Source organism: Myiozetetes cayanensis, unplaced genomic scaffold (genome assembly GCF_022539395.1).
Source record: "Myiozetetes cayanensis isolate MyiCay16 unplaced genomic scaffold, myiCay2020 scf1, whole genome shotgun sequence".
NCBI lineage: Eukaryota > Metazoa > Chordata > Aves > Passeriformes > Tyrannidae > Myiozetetes > Myiozetetes cayanensis.
Window position 1 is genome coordinate 120,693,753 of NW_026086604.1, and position 27,108 is coordinate 120,720,860.

General features: G+C 39.0%; 1 protein-coding gene across 1 annotated transcript in view; it reads right to left on the reverse strand.

The window, feature by feature from the left end:
* Positions 1-1,319: 1,319 nt before the first annotated feature.
* Positions 1,320-27,108, reverse strand: part of HDAC9 (histone deacetylase 9) — a 451,751-nt gene continuing 425,962 nt past the window's right edge. The window contains 3 exon segments of the mRNA XM_050308389.1: positions 1,320-7,800; positions 16,934-17,087; positions 22,153-22,237. Coding sequence (XP_050164346.1) covers positions 7,761-7,800; positions 16,934-17,087; positions 22,153-22,237 — 279 coding nt within the window. The 3' untranslated portion in view covers positions 1,320-7,760.

A 27,108-nucleotide genomic window follows, 5' to 3' on the forward strand; every position in this document is an offset into this window, starting at 1 on the left:
CTCTAGGGGAAGCAGTGAAAAAGCATGAGAGAGGGAATATGGAAGAATTCACTCCCACCCACCTACAGGAGATTCCTAGAAACATTGTTAGCCTGAAGGTTTCCAAAAACCCACTCCACATCTCAAAGGCAAGGTCAATTCTGGCAGGTTGATTTTAAAGCAGCAATGGTGTCTAGCTGGAATCTCTCACAAGCTTGGAATGTTAGAAGTAGACCCAGGAGAGAGAGTTTAATGTACAAAAAGCAGGTGAGGCAGCCAGAAAGACATGATGAATGCAATTTATCACAGGGTTCTGCAATTTATCATGATGGAATCACAGGAAACAAGCAAAGCAGAGAAGTAGATAGATAGACTGGATAGATTAAGATCCTCTGGGCATAGCACTTCTTTGAAATATGCCAAGGAAATTACATGTTACATGCTCAGATTTTCAAACAGTATTTTACTGATGGAATGGAGCTGCGTGTTTCTCGAGTTGGGGTCCTTTTCCCCAGAAAAGAAAAAGATGTGTTATTCTGAAGTATGAAAAAAAAAAAAAAGAAAAAAGCTAAAATTATAGAATGCTGGTTTGCTTCATTCTGGTTTTAATCCCCTTCTTGAGCAGCTCTGGATATGTTCCAGGAGGTAGGGGTTTCCATGTGCAAACAAAGTGCCTGTGCTTCCCAGCTACCCTCCTTCGCGCTCAGTTTCAAAGTTCAGGTGTATGAGGCTCCACACACAGGAGCAATTTCAGTCTGTGAGCTGCTTTTGACAATGTGCAAGTGATCAAAATGTGCTCACAGTAAACACACTTCTTCCTCACTCCGCTGCTTTTGTGGGGTGCCTTTCTCAAACCAGGTCTGTTCTATCAGGGTAACAGTTTTACAGCAGCAGGGCTGGCGCAATACCGTGGTCCAGAGCGTTGCTGCAGCGTGCTGGGTATTCCCCACCTCCCACAAATTAGGGGCCTTACAGCTTTCAAAACAGTGCATGTACTATTTAAATTGCTTCACTGGGAGGAGAATTATGTGTTCTGCAACGCCTCAGGACAATGAGCCAAAGGAACTATAGAATAGGAGCTTGGTGTTAGAGCCGGAGCTCTGCAATGCTCTGCTTTGTGTGTGTTTTAGCCTGGTATGTAACATTACTTTTACATTAACATTTGTGGTTCCTTTTTTATGCACTCCAGCTTCACCATGTTTCCCCCTTTATATTTTAACAGTCAGAATCCTATGATCCAACCAGGGTGGCATGTTCAAAGCTCTACTTCTTTTTAGCACTGATTAAAAAAAAAAAAAAAAACAAACCAGGAAAAAATCCCCTCAGAGTATTGACCAAGCTTACTTCAAATAGCTTTTATTAACACTAGGACAAGACTATAGCCAAAGAATTATACAAAACACAAAACAAAAAGGATTTTAACAACTTGGTTGAAGACTATTTCACGCCAATCCAGAGCTCATATATCTATAAACAACAAAGTTTTGGAGCACAATATTACTTAACATTACTCATTGGATGCTTTCAGATACAAAAACGTATCAGGAATAATAACAATGGTTCCTTTTACTCTTATAGAAATATTACTATTGACCTTTGAAAATGTTGCCCTTTGGGTCAGTCCCACTGATACTTTATCCCTTAGAATCTGCTCTTCCTGGAAAGACAAATTACAGATAAACTTTTAGAGATCTGAGCAAAAGGACTGGTTTTTATTGTAGAAACAGATACCAACATCAATTTCCCAAGGAAAAAAATAGACACTTCAGCTGTGCATCCCTAGACCAAAAAGTCAGTGTTGTAAAAACCAACGGCAGTAAGTATGCTTTGAAAGCTTTAGTTATGACTTCACCAGGTATTGCTTTATGCTTTCCTACTGCATTCTAACTTAGAATATTAAGCCAATCATTAGATTTAAAATAGCAGTAAACTATGCAGCAAGAGACATGTGAACCATTCCCATAAGACATGTCATATACACCCTTGTGAAGCCAACAGAATAGATCCACTTCTGTCAGTGCTCTTTCAGACAGACTTTTCTAGAAGCAGAACTGGTGCTTTGTATCAGAAACAGGTACGTGTGGCCAAGCTTAGATCTGTCACCTGGGCTTTGTTTGTGGTTGTGTGTGGCTGAGTGCAAAGCTCAGGTTTCTTCTCTCGCTGTCTCCCAGATATAACCCAAAGCCTGTTAGAGGAGGGATTTCAATCGTCTTCGAACCAGGACATCTTATGGCTCTGTTACTGCCAATGTGCCTCTGGCCATGCAGGCATACCATTGGAAGGGGTTACTATGGGGAGATCTTAGCACAGAGTCACTCTCACTGCATAGCACCAGTGCCACTGGTTTCCTGCCTCCACACAGAAGCATATCTTCCATATAAATTACAGCCCTTATAAATTACAGCCCAACTCACAGTGTGCTAATTGACATCCAAACAGCTGTATCTTTGATGGTGCAGAAGAATTTATATTTTGCTATAATCTATTCTGATATGCTGAGCCACAGAGAAAGATGAAGGATTGTGTAGAAGAGATATAATTGATTGTTGCTGGAACATCCTTTTTGGTCCTCACTCTCTGTGGTGCGCTACTTACTGGGGATTAAAACTGAGCTAGCAACCAGATGTCATGGGACAAAACACTTTTGGATCAAGTGAAAATATTACATTGTTAAAATCAAAATGGGTTCCTTTTGAGGCTTGAGAGGAATGTAAGTTTCACAATTTCTTTTTTTAACAGTCAGTAGACAGCCAGCTAAATTGTACTTTTAAAATACTGCACCAGTTTGGATCTGTCACAAAAATGAAGCATTTAATTGCTGCTAGAAGTGACAAAGATAAGCTACTCTCATTCCCACACCAAGGGTAGGGGCATCTGTCACAAAAGACAGACTTTTTTTGTGTGCTACAAGAGGGGATTCAATTGTAGGTACAAAAACAAAGCAAGTGACATGACAAAGAAAAATCTCAAACGATAATTTAGAACACAAACTTATTCAAATCCAGGATGAAAAGCAGGTAGCAGAAACTTGACTTAAGAGAAATTCTTTCCTGGCAGGTTCCACACACTACATCCCCCCTCCCCAGGTACATATTCTGTTTTACTTCCATATGGAGTCTGTAAAAAAAAAAACCAACCCAAGTACAATGGCTCACAAAGCTCTATTGTGACCTTTAAAAATAAAACAACCATGCACTGATATGCTTCTGGAAAGGCCACTATTGAGAAAAAAAAATAATTTCCCCTATCAGTCACATTATGAAGTGTCTGCTGGAGGTTGATAGCTTCTCGGGCAAATGTTCCGTATGCATGCAGGGCAGCACACCTGGCTGCTGCTGCTGCTGCTGTTGCTGCTTAGGACAGGAAATAGTACAGCAAACTTCATGCCTCCATGTGTGTGGGCATGCTTGTGGGACAAGGGGGCATTTCCCAAAGAATAAATGCTCGCAGAGCACCTCCTTGCTCCTGTAAGCTAATAGGAGTTAGTTGTCTCACAGCCACCAGTGCCTTTGGAAAAGTTCCCTCTAATTCTTTGTCCCAGACACATTGCCCCGAAAGTGTCCTGCTGTCTGTCTACAAAAATTAGTTAGTCTCTACATTCTTGTTCTCTACAGGACCTCTGGTGTTGGCTGCAGCAAAACCTTTCTAATATTTCATCTCCGGTTATGACTCTCAGCTTTTTAGAGAGGCTGCACTGAGATAAGACACCAACTAAAATACCACATACTCCAGAGAGGGATTAATTTTGCTACTTACATTCAGCTGGCAGCATGTTGTTGACTTTTTTTGTAAAGTAAAGAAATAGTCATCTTTGTTTGCATAACATTTTTGTTTTCTTTTATTATATTTATTTAAGATAGCTTAATGATTTTACTTTCCTCAGATTCACTGGCTTGGAATTAATTGCTTCATTTTCACTGAAAGTAAAATTAGGAAGGTATATGATTAAAAAAGGGAATAACTCTGTCATCTTTACACTGGCAAAATTCCCATGAACTTTGATTATTCACTAGGAATGCTGCCTGAAAAGGGATCATATAATCAAGCACTTCATTGCTGCAGATTATATTAAAGCCAAATGAGCACATACAGAATTCCTGCACACAGAATCCAAAAACGAAGTGTAAGACACTCTTAGGTTGCAGCAGTTCTGAGATTTGCTGTTCATGATTGTTCTCACTCCAGCCCAGGTAAGAGCATTAATCTGGATTTAAATCATTCTTTTCTTCATATCCTGAGTCATATGCCTTTTAGTTTTCAATTTCTACTATGCACTGAAGGACCCAAGAATACAAGAAAAGTATAATAATACAAGGAAAGCCATGTTAATATTAATATTTAGTCCCTAACACTGGAGTAAAATATGAACTGGAGCAAGCGTATTAGTGGTACTTGCTGCTGAGGCATCTCTCATTCTGGTAGTTGGTGACTTAGGGACACCTTGATTTAGGGGCAGAGTGCAAATGACTGCCTGCTTCCCCTGGGAGCCCGGGGTGTGGGTACTGTGGGATGTCCCTCTGCCTGCTTGCAGCCCTTATGCCACCAGCACCAGACAGAGGGTCACTCTGGCTCCCAATGCTCTCTGCCACCTCCTCAGCTTCACCTTCTCCATGGAATCACACACAGAAACCAACTATTTTCCCATCTTGTTTATGCATTTTAGCTCATTTTTAGATGTAACCTAAGCTCAAATGTAGATATTTTGGCAGCCAGCATGAATCTGGGACTGAATTTTCAGAGGTGTCAATCTCTCTGGCCTAAGGGAGAGGTCCATGTGAGACATGAGACACTGGTGTCTCCTCAAAAACAGCTCCTAAGCCTCTGAATTTGGAAATTTGAAACATGTGATTCATGCATCTTTCTGAAATGCTTGCAATTTGTTGATGAATCCAGTTAAAATTGGGCATTTTTAAGAATGTCTATGTGAATATTTCCCTGGAAGTATGACTAAAATTGCTGGAAGATATTTTAACTCTAACCCATGGGGAGCTATTGATGGTAATAAAAAATACTGTGAGAAGAAAACAGCAGCAAGTGAAACTGCCCTCTCAGAAAGCCCAGGTCTGCTTTGAAGGAAGTGTTGATATTCACCATAAGCCTCAATCATTTCCCAGAGGGCTGTGTGGTGCCTTGTAATGACATAATCAAAAAGTAATGGTGTTCTGGACTTAAAGGACAAAAGAAAAAAATAAAAGAAAAAGCACAGCCTGATCATCTCCTATAGAAATCAAAGAGGATTTTGCTATTGACTTTAGTGAGAACAGAGCTCTGGACACAATCTGTGTGCAGTTTATTTGCACATTTGCTTATCCAAACGATCCTAACTTCAACCAATAGTATGTCTAATGTCTGTCTGAGACTACATCTGTATGAATGTATAAGTGTGAGTTTGTAATGTGGTTTAATTCAAATTATTTTGGCATTTTAAAAGCATTTCCAGCTACAAAGGACAGCTTTAATTGATTTGCACCCCAGAATATAGCCTTTGATTGGAAAAGCTAGCAACTCACATTTCAGGTTGCAATTCATATTCAATTTCATGCAAGCTAACGACACAATCAGATTTTCCATTCTAATTAATTTTTAAACGATGTCATTATGCACTGAATTAAAACTTTGCAGCCATTATTTCAAAATGGGAAAAGCTCTACAAACGACCCATCTCATCAGCTAGAGTCCTTGGTTTCCTTGAAGGGGAATTTGTTTGATGACCACAACAATACTGCAGAAAATGGCAAGTAAGATTGCCATCACGAGTCTGCTGAAAATGCAGGATGCACTCCTCACTGCCTTGGTCATGTGAACAACCCCTTCACAACAGTCCAAAGTCAGGCAAGGTGCCTTACACCAGGAGTTAATTTAGCCTGCTGGGACTCTTTGCATTACTAAAACAAGCATGGTTTTGGCTTGTAAATGGGGGGTAGAATTTTATTTCATTTTCTGAGGGTCAGAATTTTATTTCCCTTTCTAAGGGGCATACATCCATTTTAGAGTAAACCTTTCAGAATAAAAGTTTACTTTTCATTATACGAAATGACATTCTTTTTTTTTTTTTTTTTTTTTAGATTTCCCTTTTCAAAGCATGCCTCAGATTTCTAACTTGCACTGGAGAGCTTTGGTATAAGTAAAGTCTTTAAAACTAAAATGCTAATAGTAAACAAACCCAAATGCATGAAAGATACAGTCTGACTGCATAACAAAAGAGAATTATATAATTCTATTTGAGTGAAATCTTTCATCTTTGATTTACAGGTTTGAGTCTGCCTATAACTGAAACCATATTGTTCCATATCTTTCATATCATGGCCTTCCCCAAAATCTTGTTTTAATTAAGGTTCCTTTCAGATTTCAGAATAAAAAGCATGACAGTCTTCACTTATGGCTTTAATTTTTTTTTTTCTTTTTTGAATTCGGAAAATATATAAAAAATGAACATCACTTTCTTTTAAAAGCTGAGCAAGCTATCAAATACTGCAAGCTGAATACTTCACAGTATCTCCTGGGGTTCATTAAGTGAGAAAGTTGTAAACAAAATAAAAGTTACTGTAGCAGAGTTTTGTTCATTTGAAGTACTCTTACATAAATGCCCTATCTCTTTCTCTGACGGTAAGGCAACACGTGTAGCAGTTTAAGCGTTCATTATCAGCTAAAGGCACAACTCTATGTAACGTTCTCAAACATGGAATTAAACAGCTGAAGTCACATTGCAGGGAGATCTTGCTGCACTTTGGGGATCTAAAATAAAGCCTAACCCCTTTGAAGCTTCTTAAGCAACATCGGTTCTCTTGGTGCAGGACTACATAAAAGAATCAGTTCATATTCACATCACAACCTGTAAAAAAAACACCCCACACAACCTCCACAGAAACACCTGAGCTTCAAATGAGCTGCACGCAGTTACTGAAGATCGTTGCTTTGGAGTCAGAACGCAGAAACATTTCAGAACAAACTAAAAACACATTTGAAAAACTATCCATACTTGATCTCTGCTGCACATATGGTGAGCGCTACTGTCAACTACAGCGGGTACAGCACTTTTTTCTTAAAGGCAGAAGATCGCTTGTTTTAGAGAATCGTGAATGTGTTTTTATGATAGAAAAGATTACATGAAATGGGGAGGGATGACCAGGAAAAGGGAAGAGAAAATAAAGCACCACCAAGCACACTACTTTGGGGGATTTATAGTACAAGAAGAAGTCCTTTCCCTTTATCTAAAATCCCTCATCATAATTTAAACGCTTTTCACTTATTCAGCTAAGAATTCATTAGAGGAGGTTAAAAATTGGCACGTAAAATAAGGGTGGGGATTTTTGTTCATGACACAGAGCAAAGAAAACAAATTCTATTAACAATTTAACACAGTATGAAAAAAAATTACCCAGTAAAAAGTGTCAGAAAGTGATTCATGGAGTTCACAGAGTATGTTGCTGGCTGTTGCAATTCTCATATCTATGATCTATCATGTAGAATTTTGCAATACTCTATTTCACAATTTCTGTTGGTGAGTGGGTCAAAAGCATATAAAAAGCATGCTCTAGGCTCTTTCTCTCAGGCCCGTTTTTCTGTAACTCTAGAATTGTAGCAGTTACATTTAAGGAATCTTTTGGGCTCTTTCAAGTCCATCCAAAGAACAAGTGAAGCTGCTATTCAGAACGTTGTGCCCAGTGTTTATGTTCCATCTGATCTGTGCCACCCAAGAAGCAGACAAGACATGTCTGAGGGTGCTTTGGGGGATACACAATGATGTCACCCACAGGAAATATCAGGGAGGACTTGGCACTTCACAAGGCTGGCTCTTCTTCCATGGGCTCACCAGCAGCTCTGTAAAAATAAACAGGCAATCAGAATACAGCACAAGAGTACACAATGACATTGTAGATTTTCATGCATAATCAAAGCTGATTTTTCAGCTCTCTCAGATGTTTATTTGTGTTATTCAGTTATCCATAAATAGAGTTTCTTTCCTAGGAAGTATAAACAAATGTCAAGTGGAAAAACATTTTAGATCCAAGCAATCACCAAAAATGTTCCTGTTTATATTAAAATATGTCAGAATATTTTATAACTTTTTGTCCAGAAATGTACATGCTTTGTGTCAATAGAATCAAATAATTTCATGAAAAAAATAGCTGTGATACTTTTATTTTATGAGCTTTTGCAACTAAAATGCATGCATTTATTTTTTCAAGTGGGCCCATACCATTAAAGCAAAATAGCTTGCTAGTAGCCAAGTAGAGAGCAGTGTTTCCTCTGAGATTCTTCTCTAGTCCCCTAATTCTTGATTCTGTTCTTTCATAAATGCATTGCCTGCCTGCCTGCAACTTTGAGACTAAATTCTGAACCTGATCAGCAGATAGCTACCACAGAGAAGGTATCTATTACAATAAAAAATCAAACTATATGTGTATCTTTTACTTGAAAACCTCTGGGAAATATTCACCTTAGGCAAGATGAGCTCTCTAAGACAACCAATAAGAAAACAATGAGGACACATATGATGACCTGGTGTAAAGTCTTGCAATTCCTTGTATCTGACAAACTACTGCACCTGAGGAATATGATGGCAATTGAAAAGCTTTTGAGATCACAGCAAGATCTCACTATTGAAGGGCAAAGAATTTGGACAGAAACTATTTTTCACGTCGTTCTGTCAGAATACCATATGATACACGAGTTTAAGAACTCCTTTAAAATAATAACTTCAAGTAATTTTAAAATGAGGGGAGAACAAAAAGTAAATGCAAATTAATATATGACGTGTTTACCAGATAATCTTGTAAGCCAGTATAATAACTGACTTCAGTAAAAAATCCCTCAGAAAGCACAAACACATGAGATCCCATGGAAAAGAAAAGTAATTAATGGGGGCTTGCTTGGGCTTTGATAGTTTATTCAGCAAGGAGGCCAGAGAATTTTAAATGAATCTGGAATTTATTAAAGTCTTTCCCAATGAAAAAAAATCTGCAGTATGTCTTTAAATGATTTTATACAGCTTACTCCTTTATGATTTGGAATGATCACAGCTAGCATGTTGAAAAATATGTCAGGTGAATGATATATGGAAAAGAAGATATTTTTCAGACTAATTACTTTCCAAAGGGTATTGAACCTAAAAGATTATTGATCTATAAATCTTAAATCTTTTGTTCCTCACCACACGGTGGAGAATGTTTCCTATATACAGTAACCACTGCAGCTCCCTCATTCCTGAGAGGTCAGGTGAAGCCCTCTTGCATTCCCTCTTTTTACCCTCTTTCATTGTGCTGGCTTACAGCACAGACCACACAGTGGCAGCCAGGGTGGATGGAGCCCAGCTCGCTGCTGAGGCCCTCAGGTGTGATAAAGGATCATGCACCACGTGGGGAATTCATGTTGATGGTGTGTGTTGCTGTTGTGCTGACCACACATTCCATTTTCTCCAACCACTTTTGGGAAACTTGAACATCCTCTGGCATAACATGAAAGTGCAATAAGCCCTTGTTAAACATCCTAACCTTCTGGGTCTGTTGGGAAAGAGCATAATTTGGAAGCAGGTGACAGCTCAGTTTTTAGGTTCTGCTGTAAGTAAGTGAATCAGAAGCAAGAGTTGTTAATAGATTTCAACTGGAGATTTCCAGAGCCTCACTCCTTTCTGCTCTGCCAAACCTCTATAAGTGGGAGTGGGAGTTTAGTCTATTTATAAGAACTTAGGGAAGCAGTACATGCAACAGTCTATTCACATGTACTTGGCTTCTGGGGCTGACATTCTCTTGACCATAGTACAACTGAGAGGATCTTATTTAGGGCTTTATTCTTGGGAAATTTTTCACTGACAAGGGTGCTTCTGAGTGCCAGGAAGCACTCAGACACCAAGTGCTATATTCTAATATTTTCCAACCATAGGCCGATATTCTGCATCAAGCAGAGTGAAAGCACCAATAAAAATTTTTATAAGCAAGTGGCAGGTGCAAGGTCCTTTCTGGAAAAGGAGAGGAAGTTATAGTGCCCTTGCAATCCAGCTGCTGTATCTCAGTGTGGGTACTCTCACGGCCTTCTTCAGTCTCCTTTTGAAGACTTACGCATATGCTTTAACTTCATTTTATTTGTGTCAGAGAAGTCACTGATTTTTTCAATGGCTTATCATTAAAAACATGTATTTTTAAGAGATAATAGCTCAGGCCAGAGTTTTGTGTGAGAGCCAGTACAATTTCAGGGCCTTCAGTATGTAGAGAAAAACAATGTCAGTCCAATAGCACTGAGCACTGAATCAATACATACCCATTCTGCCAAAATCAAAAGTTTTCGAAAGAAAAATTGAGAGGGCAGAGTCTGACAGGCCAAATTTATGTTACTTCAGCTTTGTCACTGTTAGTTACATCAATTCAGTCAGTCTTCCTGTAGCTGACGGGAAGTTGGCATAAAAACATAAAACAGGCAAGCCCCCCTATCCTGTATTGTAGGCTCTGACTGGTTCCTTGAGAGGCAGCTGTGGTCTGATCTGAACCAATTCCATGTGGTCAGCAGATTCAGAAAGACAACAGTTGAGACAGTAATGATTGTAGAATCACAAGTGTGATTTTTCTCTAAGGCTTCTCTGTGGCTCATTTAAACTGCAAGTTCCTAGGAGCTGAGCCCTCTTGATTTTGATGTGCTGGGAAGAGTGCTCACCTTTAGCTCTCTATATGTACAATTCTGACCACGGCAGAATGAAGTAGTCTCTTTGCAGTTAATGTTAAAGAAAATCATTCTGTTTAAACCTTAAAACAAGAGAAACAGATGAGGCAAAAATCCTACCATATGGATAAAATCTGGCAAAACATGTGACATCTTAAATAATGCTCTGTGGCAATTGAGAATAAATGTTATTTATGAGAATATTATTTAAAATACTTAATATCTACAATTTAAAAAGTTAATATTTAAGAATATAGATAAACTCAGAACATCATCCAAAATGTAAATATTTCTTTTACTCTATTTTTTAAATTAGAATTACAGAGATTCCTCTCAGCTACATCATCACACACATAAAACTAAAAATTCAAGGTATGTTTCCAAGTCACAGAAACTGCTGAACAAAAGATAGATTTTCTGGCACGGTATGGCTGTTTTATGCCATAATCTGTTCCTAATTTAACTCAGCTGTCTCAGGGAAGATCGTTGTAATTGAAAAGCGATCCTCTGGTAGCAGAGAGCTGGGAAAAAAGAGGTACATTTCTGTACCATGGAGATGATTCAGAGAACACATAAAGATATTATATAAGAGATCCTAGTAAAATTGGACTTAGCATGGATCAAACAGAAAGGAACTAAAAGTAAAAACTATCCTAGCTTAAGAGCAGAATAAGGTAACTACACGTATACTCTCAAAAGAGGAAGTAATGTCCAAATAAGGCAAATTAAATAAAATATAAACTCTGGCAAGTTAAATGTAAACCCTCAATGAAGCAGAACAAAGGAGACTCTGAAGAGCAACATGTTAAAGGCATAAAAGCTAATAATAAAAAGATCTTTCAAAATACATCAGAAGAAATGATCAAAGCATAAAAGGAGCATCAAGGAAGGTAGACCACAAAAGCAAAATGAACTATTTATATCTGGGTTCACTAGAGAAGTGTCAGGGAGATTTTATTATTTGCAGATGAACTATCTTAAACTGAATCAGCACTAGAACAAACTGATATATCAAACATTGCCAAATTTCTAAGAGCAGATGATATTTGTCTGCTATGTTCAAGGGGAATGTGATTAGGATGCTGTTAAAGAAACACTCTTTGAGCAGATTCTAAAGCTGAATTCAGCATCTACGCAAGAGGAGGGGAAGGCAACAAATGCAGTTCCCCTTTTGGAAATCACAGGAGATAAAGTAAGCCTGCACTGGGAAACTGAAAGTAGTGATAGGCATTTAGGTAACAGTAATTTGAGTTAGGTCTTAACACTTACAAAGACGGCAAGCCTTACAAATTTATTAGAAGTTTCTGAAGGAAATTAGGGAAGAGGGATCAAGCGGAATCCCTGAGAAAAGGAAGTCTTCCAGCAATTTCATCCAAGTGCTCTGAGGAATCCAGATCATGAGAGAAAGTCCTCTCACAGATTAAAAATCCATGAAAAGTAGGAAACAGAAAATAATTTTGGTGAATATTCAACATGGAGGGATTCTCCAGAGTATCTCAAAAAGATTAGGCTGACTATCAGCAGATTTAGGTGATAATGTTTGCTGATCATGACAAATTGCCAATACTAGTCAGTTCTAAGGTCCATAACACCATTTCTGAGTGGAAAAGCTGAACAAACACAGAATACCCAAAATGGGGGAGGACAGTGACGGCTACAGCTGAGAGCTCAGAATTAATGGTAGTGGAGCAGAGAGCAACAGAAACAAAAAATCCTCAATATTAAGCTACATTGTAAATCCTCACTGTGCCCAGCTCCAATGTGCTGGACTCCTCCATGCAACTCTTACTCCCTCTCTTAGAAATTAAGAACATTTTGCACAGAGAGGGGCAAAAATCATCAGAGGTAAGAAAATATTTTCCTACCAGGAGGAATACAGAGTCTTGAGAAGTTGAAGCCTTTAAAACCAGAAATGGGGCAAAGATTATGAGTCAGTAAAGAGCTGGTTTTCTTTCTCACAATACAAGAACTAGGGGTCCCATGTGATTTTATTGGTTAATAAGTTTAGAGCAAAGAAAAAGAAGTACAATGCCTGATGAGGCTGTGGAATTCACTACCAAGTACCAAAGGTGTAAACTAGTTAAAAAACGTTTTGAAAAGTTTATGCCTGTGTATGTATCCTGGAGGCTTTTACAAAGGATGGGTCAGACACAGCTGTTGAAATCTATCAACTCAACAGGGCAAGAAGGATGGCTCTCAACCTCTTCTACTCCTGGTTCTCTTCCTTATGCAACCAGCACTGGACGATGAGAGAAAGGTGGGCAAGATAAGGCTGCAGGCTACCTGGGGAAGCAGATCCTGTGGGGTACGGCCAGGTAGCTGCTGGTTACTCAGCACAGCTGAGGTAGATATCCAAATAATGAAATGCCAAGTGAAGCTTTATGAGTTGATATACAAATACAGTGAGTGTCCCTAAATGGTGGCTAGCTGTACCCCATGATTCAACCAATTGCTCTAGTATATAATATAATTCAATGTGACTGAAACTGCAACTGGTAGCTCTGTAACACTAAGAGTAAAAATTACACTTTGTTTTCATTTCCATTTGAGTAAAATGTATGCTCAGCTGAATCAGAGCTATAAAGTCAAATTCTGATAAATGTCATTCTCAAGATTTACTGTTTCCTGTAAAAATAGTAAGTGCAAGAGATCTCCCTCCACACCCTTTTCTTTTTCCATTTTAAGAAGAAACATCCAGAAGCTCCAATGTATCAGAGACAGCAGGGTACTGAGTATTTTCACAGCACGATTTCTGAAACAGATGTCTGGCCAAAGCAAAATTCTAATCAGCTAAATCTGTATCTCACACAGGGAATAAACAGTTATCAACACACAAAAGTTTTGATAGTTAGAAATGTTTTATAGAGCATGCCTGTTCCTTTAATTGCATCTGTATTTAAATCTGTGTTAACATCATGCATGTTTTCTTTCCTATCCACAAACCATTTTTTCTATATCTGTTCTCTTCTGAAGTCTATAATCAAGATTCAATTGGACCTTAAAATGCAGAGTTGTGCTTTGGTAAAATAAAACACCAAAAGCGTAGCAGCTTTTCACGTTTTTCTTCATTTACCCTGCCAGAGAAAATCAAGTAAAAAAGTAATCAGCACTGTCACTTGAAGAAAAGAAAGAAAGAAAGAAGAAAGAAATAGAAATACTTAATATGGGCCTTAGCCAGGAGCATTTTATCCTTTATTCATCAGTGGTAAATGAGTCAGATATGAGTTGGCCAGGAAAAGAGCTCCTTTACCCAAAATCTGAGTTTAAAGTGAGTCATCTCACTCCAAACACCAATATATCCTCCAACATAACTGGCAAGAGTTTCCCACAAAGAGACTCTTGCTGCTGCTCTCTTCATCTGGAGGCCTGACCATCCAGAGCTGAACTCGACAGGATCTCTACCATCAAATCAGTGAAACAGGATTAGAATTGCAGGCCTGAAATATCAGCCTGGCTGACAGTGGTGGGAATTAAGAGGAAGTAAATGGCCTCCTGGTGTAATGAAGGAACCCTTCAGGCCAACTTGTCAGCCATAGTGCTTTCTGCGCTCATCCCACCCTACCTGTCACAAACAACTTTCCAAAAGGAACACTCAATGCAAAAGTTTGCAACAGGTCTTCAAAAGGTGACCCCATTCTCAACAGTAGGGGGAAGGGTGCATCTACCATGGTCTTTCCAAGAGGGCTTGAGACTCCAAATGACTTCTCACATCCCTGCAACCCTGTGTTTGCCATAGGAAGTGGCTGGAGAAGAATGGTGTACATGGTCCTTTATTACGATAAAAATTAAAAAATGTGAAAAAGCAAAGCTGAACTCTTCTCTACCTTACTGCAGTTTGTGTTGGAACGTGTCTATGAAATGAACAGCATGCTTATATGAAATGAATGAAATTATACAGAACCAAAAAGTGTGCAGTGTCACAGGATCAGTCCCTGGACATCTCATGATGGACTTTCATTCATTTTCAAAGTGCATCCAACTCCCCTCAGGTCTCCCCACAGTTCAGACAACCCTCAGAATCAGACCTTTAGGGGGGCCATTTTTGATCCTATATTCTTCCTTACCTTCACCAGGAACAAAACAAAGACAATGATGCCCAGAAGCCTCAGAAACCTAACTATCAATTTCAGTCCAGTGGGACAGCACTTTTGTTGTCCTGTCACTCTCTGATGGCAATCTGGCTTCATGTGACCTCCTTGTGGGTAATGAATGTGCAAGCAGACTTCAGAACACGTGCGTGCACAGGCTTTTTTTTTTTTTTTTTTGTGCTGCTGACAAATGTCTGCAGCACCACAGAAGACATTTCAAACGAAGCCATTTTTCCACAAAACAATTCATCACGATGGAATGGTCCCTATAAGAGTCCAGAACTGATGAAGTGTAATGAATCTGGCAGCCACATGAATCCCACTTGTGTACATTTTAGCACATCTATTTTTTTTCCATTTGTCTCAGCTCTTCCCTGAAATTCTGTTTTCAGAATGGGTGGAAAGTGTCACAGGTTATCAGTTGGTAGGTAAAAAGTATGATAATTAAGTGCAGTATTAGCTAAAGGGTTATTTTGTTCAAATCACATAGGATCAGCAGTCGCTTTCAATAGCTGTAGTTTTAAGTGAGTGAAGGCACATAACAAATACAATTCTTCGTTATTCTCAGCAACGTAAAAATATACAAAATTAACCACACCCTTTTCCAGGCAATTTAAAGCTTTGCTTTATTTGACTACATTAGTTCCAACACTTTAAGTAAAATTTTTTATATTTCAGAGCTATGTAACACATATGTACCTTTCTGTCCCTAGCTAGTAGACGTGGAAGTGTCTCATAACTGTTAGAAATTTATGTGGAAATCCTTACATTATTCCTTAGCTGAGCACTGATTACCACAGTCACGAATCTAAAATACATCTTGTGTTCATCATGGATTCCCCTCTAAGCTTTTGTGAATTTGTTTGCAATAATGCTAGCATAAGAATAGCCACAGAATATTAAAACTACAATTACAATTAGAAAGGTAATTATGAAAATACTGTGAACTTTACTAGCTAGCTCTTCTCCCTGTGTCTCCCTTTGAGCTGTGCCTCTTAACTCATTGACAGCTGAGAGTTCCCACTGTTGTGAGAGATGTTCGCTCCCAAACACATCCATAGCTTTGAGCGCTGCACTGGTCCCCTGGGTGCCTATCAGTTCAGTTCTGATTAAAAGATCCAACGTGGGAGGCAAGAACCGAAGCAAATAAGAAGAATTTCTTTAAATAAGAAGCTGTCACAATGTAGGAGCCATCGACCCTTCTGGCTCCACTCCCACCACTGCTCTGCCTACCCACAGCTCCCTCCTTTCTCTCCTGTAGCTACAGCTCTGCTCCATAGCCTTCAGGGAGCTGATGAGTCTCCTTATAAGGCTTTTTTAATCTTTCCTCCTCCCTCCTGTTTTTTCTGTGTGATGGAAACTGAATGGTTCCACTACATTTTGGGTCTTTCTCTACTGGTGAAGACCAGGAATGTTTGTCCTTAAAATGGAAAAATAGGAAATTCCAAGAACTTCTGCAGTGACTTTTCTGATTGTAGATGACACAGTATTCAGTGGCTATCCATTTTTCTTTTCATCTATAATTGGCAAAAAGCACAACAGCACTTACTGTACCATTTTCTCAATTTGGAAATTGAAAGCAATCTTCATTAATGTAAAAAGCAGATGACAAGCTGGAAAAAACAGCGCTCTCATTCTTTGCCGGTCTACCTTCATCTTGGTACACAGAAAATGTTGGCCCTAATCCTTGTCAAGATTGGTTTAAGTTTTATACTGGCACTGTTCCACTGCTTCCAAGGAAGTAACTTTTAATGCTTGTCTAATATTATTTAATAATGATTTAAGTCCATCCTTATTAAATTTATCTGACTGTGTGTTAAATGCCTTCCTAGAAAATTAAAACTAAAACAGATTTGAAAAGCTTCCAATGAGAAAAGAGTATGGTTGATTACATTTGATTATGTCTATTTACTTCATACAGATATTGCACTTTTTATGCATTAGTGAGCATCAGACATGGGAAGAAAACAAGGTCCTTTTACTAATCATGAGCTTTAGTGAAGAAATGGACACACCAAAAAAAACCTAACTAAAACTGCTAGCACAGAATACCTCTGCTTCCAGAGGCCAAGTGAGAGTACTCAAATCCAGGAATGAAAAACTCCAGCATCTCAATTAGCAGATAATTTTGAAGCAAGCTTAGTCTATCTAACTCTTCATCTCACTTGGCTGAAGCGAAAGGCTTGTTCTGTCCAACGATTTCATACACTTACCTACTGCCTTCCTGAGGGATACACTGCTCAACATCCACTGAAAGAGAGGCCATAGCAGACACTGTTTCTGTCTCCTCCCTCTCTTGTTGCTGAGACTCAGCCAGAGCACAATCCACTGGCACAGAGTATGGCTCCACTGACTTCCAGTACTTGCCTAAGGAAAACACACAAAATAATTTATGGGAATTTTAGCTAGCATGGTGGTACAAGCACAGTAATCAGTTAGTTCAACATTGAGTGATTATAATTTAAAATCACTGTGGTGTAAGCAGTACAGTTGAAATTTCAGACTGCAGTGAAGACGTATATTTCTGAACCTAAGAATGCCAAGTTGGAAAGTGCTTTCATTCCAAGGGCTGTGTCACACCCTTCCCCAGAAGGTAATAAACTGGAGGAGTAACACACAGACTAATGAACACAGATTGTCAGGCAGGCTATTGCCTTTATCTACACAAGGTGAAGAGAGTTCAGAGCAGGGCTAATAACTAGAAGCTCTGATATGGCAGAAAGTCGATGCAAATACAGTGAAATGTAGAAAAATGTACATTATTGTACAAAGTGCTCAGACAGCACTGTCTTGAAAAGGAAAAGAGTCAGAAATGCCAGCTCGGACTGAAGTGGTGTTGCCAGAACAATCAGGTTTGTTAGTCCTGGATGTTCTTTCTCCTCCAACCTCAGGGCGTATACTAGAACAATAATTTATTTAAAACTTTCATATATGAACTGGCTGTTGCTGGAAAGCTGCCAGGTATCACAAGGAATAGAGACTTCTGGTTTGCTGCGTAAAATCTGCCGTGTAAAAACACAGCTTTGGATTAAAACATGAGTATTTTCAGCTTTCTGGCTGCAGCAGAAGGTCCTCAAGCAACACAAACAATAATGGCAGGTGACTCATCCTCAACATATAAAATGGTCTGCTACTGCAGCACTATTAAGAAATAGGTTGATTATTGATAGCCATGTGAAAAAGCAAGAATTCACATATATATTTCTTACAGTCCAGCAAAACACTGAGTGCTCACTAATTGCCAGGTGGATGACACCTGGGAATTAGGAGCTTTGGGAAGTCTGGACCAGAGCTTACTCAGTGTTTAGCAAGAAGCTTTCAGCAGCTGCTGCAGAGGTTGGATCAGGGTACTTATCTGGGAATTAGACAGAGGGTTTCAACAGCTGTGAAAGAGTGGGGATCAAGTAGGGGACTTTTCTGAGGACTAAAAGGAGAATTTTGGCAGCTGGGCAGTGGGCTGAGCTGAGGTGCTTATCCAGAGGGTAGCTGGAGGCTTTGACAGCTGGGAGGCCAGGCCAGCAGTGGTGCTGCCTGTGCTGCACACAGGCTGCTGAAAACCACCTCTTTGGTAACACAGCTCTCAGCACAGTTTCAGGCTTTTGGAAAGATGAACTTTTCCCTCCAGTGAGAAAGCAGCTGTCAATAAAGCCTGAAAATGTCTTTATTCAAAAACATCACTGGAAGATGAAAGCCCAAGTCAATCTTCAAGAACAACCAGTGAGCATGGCCAGAGTGTTTCTTTGAACTCTAATAGTGTGCACGTTTGAGTAGTTAGCAGAATCTTTAAATAACGGGGACCTTCTGGGGATAAAATGTAAAGTGTATTAAGTATCCTACAAAGTTGAGATTAAGTGTTAGGAGGTTGGCTTTCCTCCAAAAACATGAAAGACAGAGCTAAAAAGTTATGTGCATAACAGTAGGCTCAATGATTGGAGCCTGGCAAATTTTATAAATACAAGACAAAAATATTCTCTATTATTACTGTGCTCAGAGACCATATTCTCTATTCATTAAAAAATACACTAAAAACAAACAAAAAAGTTATATGAGCATTCCACAATGTTCTCACAGATCATATGTGCTAAAGTCAGTCTTTGCAATATACACCCAATTCAAACCCTATAATTTATGAGCTAAATGTTCGCAGAGTGGGTGGGGTTTTTGTTGCAGAAACAGATGTGCAAGAAAATCAAATCTGTTGGCATGGGAATAATACCCCCTCTTGCCTATAAAAGAAATGAACCCATGTTCACTGCTGGAGTTTTCAAGGGCTCTTATTCATAAAATAAAATATTAGTACCCAGCTACCACTGTGTTGCTCTCCTGCAGCAACAATAAAACAGCATCAGTGAGGATTGCTACATCACATTCGTTCATTCACACACAGGCTCACACACCAGCTGCCCCCTGCATCCTGATTTTCTCGTAACATTAAAAGTCAGGGCCAATTCAAGCATATTAGTGGGCTCTCTGTGCCCATTTAACTGCCCTTCACTCCCACGTGATTGGTGATTTTCCTTGTTTTCCTGCATTGAGAATTATGAGAGGAGCTTCAGCGATAAAGAAAGAGAGTAAAGTCAGGCCAGGAGGCAGGTGGCAGCACCTATACTGCTGTGGAGGGTCCTGGAGAAGGGAAGTACGTGGCAGGGTGTTTGTGGCTTTGTGGGAGGAAATTTTAAAGCAATCCCAGTTAGAAATAGCATCCAGGTAGCAGCAGGTACCTCATGCAAAGAGGGCTTTGTGATGCTTGTGAAAAAGCAACAATAGATTTTTCTTTAAAATCAGAAAACTCTACTTTACAAACACCTGCAGTAAGCAGAACAGCTTTGCAAGCTACTTTTTATCTGGGACAACATTTATGTGTTGTACACAAAACCCGCAGGCCTTGAATGCTCGTTTAGCCAAAAGATTTGAGGCAAGGTGTTGTGGAATGGAGAGGCAATCACAGCATGCAGCTGCAAAGGAGCTGTGTTACAAGTTCTAGGTATGCTGTGGATTGACATTTAAATGAGCTCAAAAAGCATCTGCCTCAAATTGTTCACATCTCTGAAATTGTCATTTCTACTGTTCTCTACTGGAATGTGAAATTCTACCGGTCCTGTTACATTCATTGAGAAGAACTTGGTGGAACTCAGGGGAAAGAATGAAGCACGCTGCTGGTTTCATTCATACAAAACTTGAGCAATCATGGCTTGCAAGAAAAAAACAATGAAACCAAATCAGTCTTCTAGGTATGCTTTAGCTATCAGCATGAAAATGTGCTTAAGTCTCCCTCAAAGGTTTGTAGGAGCACTGATTATTGCCAGGAAATAATAAAAGGGAATGTTTCTGTCACTGTTACAGGCATTTGTAATTGCCTTTCACAGATAGATTTGGACATGCCATACCATGGCTTGCTTGAAAAAAAAAAAGTGTTTGGGGGTGGCATTCAAGCTGGTGAACAGGACTGTTTAGAAATAGCATTTTACATGGGTGTGGGAACTGCTACTCCCAAACGTATTGGATTTCCAAAGGATCTCTGGATCACTGTCACATACAAAACATTTACACAAATTTTATTCTAGTTAGAAAAAGGTTGTTTCTTATTTTCTAAGCATTGTAGCTTCAATTTTTTGCAAAAAGAACAGACTTATTTGGTCTAAAATATTGCTAACATTCATTATGAAAGTTGGATCACAGAAAGCCAAACCCAATATACATACAAACAATGATCCAAACAACTCAGGTTTTGTCAGTATCTCTTGAGGTGCTACTCCACAGCCTAATGCTCTCCAGCCTGCATAACTCCCCATAATATTCCATATACACTTGCTTCTCTTAGTTAGATCTAAATATTAATCATCCATAAAGCTGCATTGAACTTCCTCAATGCTCCTTTCTGTCATCCATCATTCCTTTCTAATACTTGATCTCTCTCCAGACAAAATGAGGTATACATAACTTTTTGGGTAATATCTGCAAAAAAAGGCAGAATATTGAGCTCCAAACCCCAAGCAGCCCAACTTAGGTTTCCGAAGAACATCCCACTGGAGTGCAGGACTGTACTGGTTCAGCTCAAACCTAAGTGTGGCAAAATTAAGTCACTCTGCAGAGCTCTGGACTGTGTTTTCAGACTTACACTATATATTTGTTCCTAAATCCACCCCTCCTCTCTCAATTGCCATCATTTGTGTGTATTTCTAGTAAAGACACCGTGCCTTTCTAAAGCCATTTTTTTGTTTGTTTCTCAATTCACCCTTTTTTGGTTTCAGATCCCTTTTCTGTTAAATACATGTCTTATTTCAAACTGCATCTTCTTTCCTCATGTCTGTGGCCTGCGTGCAGCATTATAATTTGAAAATCTGTTCTATATTGCACAGTACATGAGTCTCCTTAACTTGCTGACTCCTTCCAGATCATTAACAGATTACTAACAGGGAATTCCAACTCATGAGATACCCTAGGACACACCACGCAGTAAAAAGGATTTACTGGAATATATAATATAATGCTTATTTACTTAGAGCATTTGCATATCTAGGTGTCTACTGGATATGAAGGATTAATTCTATGCCTACAATATATTTTATTTGTCACTTTACAATTCAGATTGAGAAGTACTGCATGATCAGTGGATAATGCATGGTGGTGTCCCTTTTAAAAACTGCTTTTATTTTACGTAGATGAATCCCAGTTATTTGTGATTCATCTAACATGAAGAAAAACATTTGCTATCCATTTGTTATTGTTAAGGAGCCAGCAAACATTAGAAGTCAGGAAGCTCCCACTGCCTCGGTAAAATGGCAGAGAACAGAGGGTGAGAGAACTTAAGGGAAGTGTGTTCAGCTGGATTGAAGCAACTGATGGCATAGAGAAAGTTCTTCAGTGAGCAAATGCCCTGAAGCATCTGGGTAGTAAAGGATTAGGGTCAGGGTACAAACGTGAAGCAGTACTGTATCCTTTGCACCAGAAACAGAATTATGTATTTTTTAGTATTGTTGCATGGATCAGTGCCCATTTTGAGCTTTTTAGCTTTATCTCAAGCTCCTATGCATCTCAAAGTGAGTACCTTGTAAAGAGCTACACAAACACAATCTGAAGAAACTATTTGTTAGAGCTCTAGTTTACCTGTCTGTTCTTGTCCCTCACTGACAAGCACTATTTCATTCAACCTGCTCTGGAATGAAAAGATTTGGGAATATTCAGGAATCAGAAATCTCTAAATAATTTTAACGTGTTAGTTTTTCAAGTCTAAATACATAGCAGAAACAAAGAGATGTCAAAGAAACAAAAATAAAAGCATAGATATAGATATAGTAGACACAGCATGTCAGTTTATACTTAAAACATTTGCCCACTTTTTTTCTCTGAAACAATAATGCCTATGACATTAATTAATAATAAAAAATTAATCCAAACCCACTAACCCACCAACTCAAACTGAGAAACATACTTTGAATTTCAGTGGTCTTTTTTAAAGAAGCTATTGCATTCATATTGGGGATTTGGTGCACAATATCTTCCGGGAGAGGCTCCAGCTGAAAGAATAGAATAGAATAATATAAATATTCAATAAGCCACAGAGACATAAAACAAACTGAAACAATCTAATCCTCAGGAAAAACTCAGCCCAAGAACTGATTAACATTTTGCTGATATCAGTTCTAAATGTATAGCCATGATTTTGTTTTCTGCTTTCCAGCCATGTAATTGAATTCCAAGGGGCTTTTCTATTGGCTGCAAGACTAATCTATGGAGTCTCTGAAGCAGGTGCATGTCTGTGTATTATTCATTAAAAAAATGTTAGTTATTTGTGTAATTTTTGTAGGTTCCTCACAAACCAAATTCCACTGTGTCTGTATATGCAGCTGGGCACTCCAAACAAAACCTTGCTGAAGCCGCACTGGAACCAAAGTGTGCACTCTATTATCTTTATTTTTCTGGTGTTATTACATCTAACCATCTTACACATTTTAGGGTTTATAGGGGAAAACCATAAAACACAGCTGCTTTTACTAACTTTACAATAATTTCAAATAAAGTAGTAGGTAAAAAATGGTTATGCAGATCAACAGTAAGAGTTCTCTAAACTTTTTATAGAATCAGCTGCATTTTAATCAGCCAGTTTTAATTCTATATTCTTTCAGTAGGGCTACATTAGTACAAAGAAGTGTTCAGTTACTTCACAGTTATTTTTGTCCTGAAATGGATAGATATACCAAGCAAACTGTATTTTGAAATTCACTCACATGAGATTTTTTTATCCACCTTCCACACATTTTCTCCTAGAAAAAGGGTAAAAAATTGTTTGGGCTAAATGTTTCTTCTTTCAATCTAATAATTATATCCTCCCTGAACCATGCTTAGAGTCCAGCCCCTTTTTCTGCTTCCCCCCATAGGCTGCCATGGCTGGGTGTGCAGCTGTGCTTCCTGAGGAGTAGCAACTGTGTCAAGGTGGACCAAAAAGAGCGTTATCAATACCAATCTCTCCTCTCTAAAGCTAAGGAAGTTCAACCACCGTTGACAGGAGACATCTGTACTGCAGACAAAACTCCTTTCTTAAGCATGCCTGGGTCTATTTTAAACTAGGTCAAGTGAAGCCCACCCAAGGAGCTTCCTCTGTGAAGTTAATAGTTCAGTAGCCATCGTATATTGTCCTTCAGGTTGCTACTGCTGCATTGCTACTCACCAACAAGATAAAATCAACTTTGATCCAAGCAAACAAAGTGGGAAGTAACTGCAGTGTGGATACTCCCTTAGTGGCGCTATTTTAAGCAAGCGCAGCTACAAATCCCAGAACTTCTGGGATCCTGCTGTTACAATCAGCAGGGAATGCCTGTCAGCAGTAAAGACATTGCAAATATCACCAGTCTTTTGGAGTCTTGGTAACTAAAATGAACAGGGCTGTTCATGTCATTGTTGCCTTAGAAGCCCATATGGCATTGCAGCTGGAAGATTTTCTTATGGCTAGAAACAATAGCACTATGTTTTGTTTTCAAATAGCATAAATTACTCCATTCTGCACAGCAAACAAGTGTGCAGAGAAGTGCTGGTTGGACCTGTCTGGGTCCCAGCTCTGCTTGGTTACCAAGAGGCCAACGTGCAAAGGAAGATTGTTGCTATCCAATATGCATCATGGATTAGAACAAAGACAGCAATTACAATACAAATAATATTTACAGATGCATTTGCAATTCTTGAACCACATTTACTTCATGATCTTCATAGGTTACTCTATTTGGTAACTCTTGCAGATGCCTGTGGGGAAACTCTGTATCTACAAAAATGTCCACCAACAGATCAAGCTCTGCAGATTTCAAAACAATGATCTATACCTTGAGTTATGTAGATAAATAGCATTTGCTTTATCACTAGTCATTTTCTGTTCAATCTATCATTTGTCCAGGAAGAGTACCAAACTGAAGGTCTGTTTGGTTGCACTGGGTACAGGAACACAGAAAGGGAAGTAAACAATAGCTTAAGGTCCTGTTTTGACAATTTCCTAATTCCTAAGGCTTTGATGACCAATTAATCTTCCCTGAAACAGAACAAAATAGCTCCAAGCTATAGCAGAAGGAATAATAGTAAAAGTTATGGAATTGCCAGACTGCAATATGTGAGAGCTGTGTCTTGCTTTGCCCTTTGAATACCTCTAGATTCTTTATGCAGACCTTTTGTACTAGGTATTAAGCTGGGAACAAGTGATGAAGAGACAGTATTAAAAGTCTATTAAAAGGTGGATATTTTGTTGACTTCTTTAAAGCTGGATTTTTGCAGGAGCCAAAAAGAAAAAGGAAAAAAAAGATTTGATTTTTTCCTAATATATAAAACTCATCTCTTTATTTATCAGTATAGAAACAATTTTTTTAACAAGTAGGCTGCACTTTAATATCTAGACATATCAGGTGAATATTTAGAAATGGCAGGTGGGTTTTTAGAAATCAGCATAAGTTGAAGAATCCTTAAAGAAAGAGTAAAACATTCCACACTGTTCCCAGTCATTACTCTGTCTGTTAGCTCTACTAACAGATTTGTAGGTGATGTGAGTATAATGGTTATGTTTGATCATTTCCTGAACTCTTTTTCCACAAAACTTTCATTTTGTATATCAAGCTTGGCTGAAGCAGATTCCTGAGCTATTATGTCTCCTCACCCTTAAGGATAGCCTGATAAACCTTAAACCCTCTTTCATATCAGGGCAGCTTTATCAGGTTCCACAAGAAAGTTCATTACATCATATACCCTGCTCAGCCCAAAATGCAGTACTGTTACAGAAACACTGCAGAAACAAAGGCAGTGGGTTATGGCAGCTATTTCTATACACTTTGAAATGAGACTGTCTGCATTCAAAAGAATGATTCCTGTTGGCAGTTATCCACTGGTTGGATACAACTGTATAGACATAGAGGTGTCCCTGGAAAATATCAGCAGTTAGACCCAGCACTGAACAAAAGAAATCACTCTACACCTGGCATATATGGCAGCATCACCTTCCCTCCTACCCTTATTGGCATTCAGACCATGAAGTGTATTAAATCTGGAGGCTAACAGAAAGGAAGCTGAAAAGAGCACTGGAAATACACCATCAGGAAAGAAATCTTTCAGAGAAGAACAACTCAAGTCTGCAGAAATAACCAAACCACTGGACAGGCAGTTTAGACCAGTCACAAAGGGTCACATTTCCAAAGCTTTTACATGGCTGAATGGGCTTTTGTGCCCAAAGTAGCAGATGAAAGTAGAAACTGTGCCCACTAATCATTTTCAAAGGAGGAAAAACAATGTAAATGGGCAAAAATCACTCGGGCTGCCTAAATCTACCAACAAATGTTTGAAGAAGGAATTGATGATGGAAATTTTATGAGCCCAGAAAGGGATCTGAATTGACCCTTGGGAACATGGGGAGAATTTGAAACTATAGCAGTCCTTACTGAGCTGAAAATTCTAGCAATATCCACATGGTCCTTAGCTCTGTCGTGTTTTAAAGCACCAAGATCAGCTTCAGTGAAGATTGTTACAGCTAGAGATTACTGACAAATGAGGCAAGTGCAAGCATAAGGTAAGAAGCATGGAGAGTCTTTCCAGAAGCAGAGAGAGGGGAGAAGACAGACAGGTTCCTCGGGGATGCCAGGGCTGCAGGGGGATTACAACCCCCCTCTTCTGGTTACACTGTGTAAAAAAGTATATCAGCATATCAGCACAAAGATGGAGCTTTGTTGCTCTTAAAGTTGCCTATGATTACAGAGGACCAATTTAAAAGATCTCAGAGGTTCTCCATATTATATGTTCTTGTATAAGCAATCTTCTCAAAGTTATTGCACTCTCTGATTACACATAAAACACTTCAGGCAGGTATTTTTGTGATCTGCTGTTAACAATGCAGTATTTAAAAAAAACACATTTCAGCAGGGAGTAAGTTCAAAATCACAAAAGGGTCATTAGTACCTATCAGTTCCTGAAAAATAGGTGATGCCTTGGCATTATGTAACTTTGGAATCAGAATATTATGTTTCCTCAGCCAAACCACTTGCTGACCAGCACTGACCACCTTGGGAACTTTGATGTCACCATGCTGACCTCTTGCACATACATTGCTCCAGTCTCCTATCCCACCTAAATCTCTATTCCTAGACTCTGGGTTTATGTGAGCAGCAGTTGATAGTTGTCTCAGACTCAGTTTTAATTATTTTCTACTATTAGACTCAGATTAACAATGAGGATGTGAGACTGTGAGAAAGTTTACCATGCAATTTAAAATTGACCTCAGACCATATTCACTTCCATGAATATTTCCATTTTGAAGAGAGGAATGCTTACCTGTTCTGGTAAATAACCCCTTTTAATGAAGTCCAGGACCTCTTGGCAGAGCTCACTGCCTAGCTGGCAAGCAGCCCCAGATTCACACTGAATTCCACAAAGGAGAAAACGCCAACTTTTCATCATCAGCAGGAAAGCTGCAGAGTACGAGCTTTCCACTTAAATTACCATCCCCTCCTAAATGCCAGCTCAACAGATTGCAAGAAAGAAGCACATACTTCACACTCTGCAAGAAAATTGTCCGGTGTAAGTTTTCAAGCATGCTTGGGAGCCAACCAATCAGAATCTTTTGTCAAATTCTGCTTCAGACAGAAATTCAAGCCAGAAGAATATTTACTAGAAGATGTTAAATTTAGTCACTTAAAAATGTTTTCACACTTAGGGCCAAATTCAGCGTTGGCCGCCACAGTCAATGAGAGCAGACATGCATCCTCTCTGCGCCTTTGTTGCAGGGTCCCGCTGGGCAGAGCACACTGTGGACTGCACTTCTCTGCTTCCTCTGTGCAAAGAAGAGCATGACCCTGTCTGTGACTAATTATCACTTGTTATAGACCACGGCAAACTGCTGTACCACAGAGAGCTAGGAGACACTGCC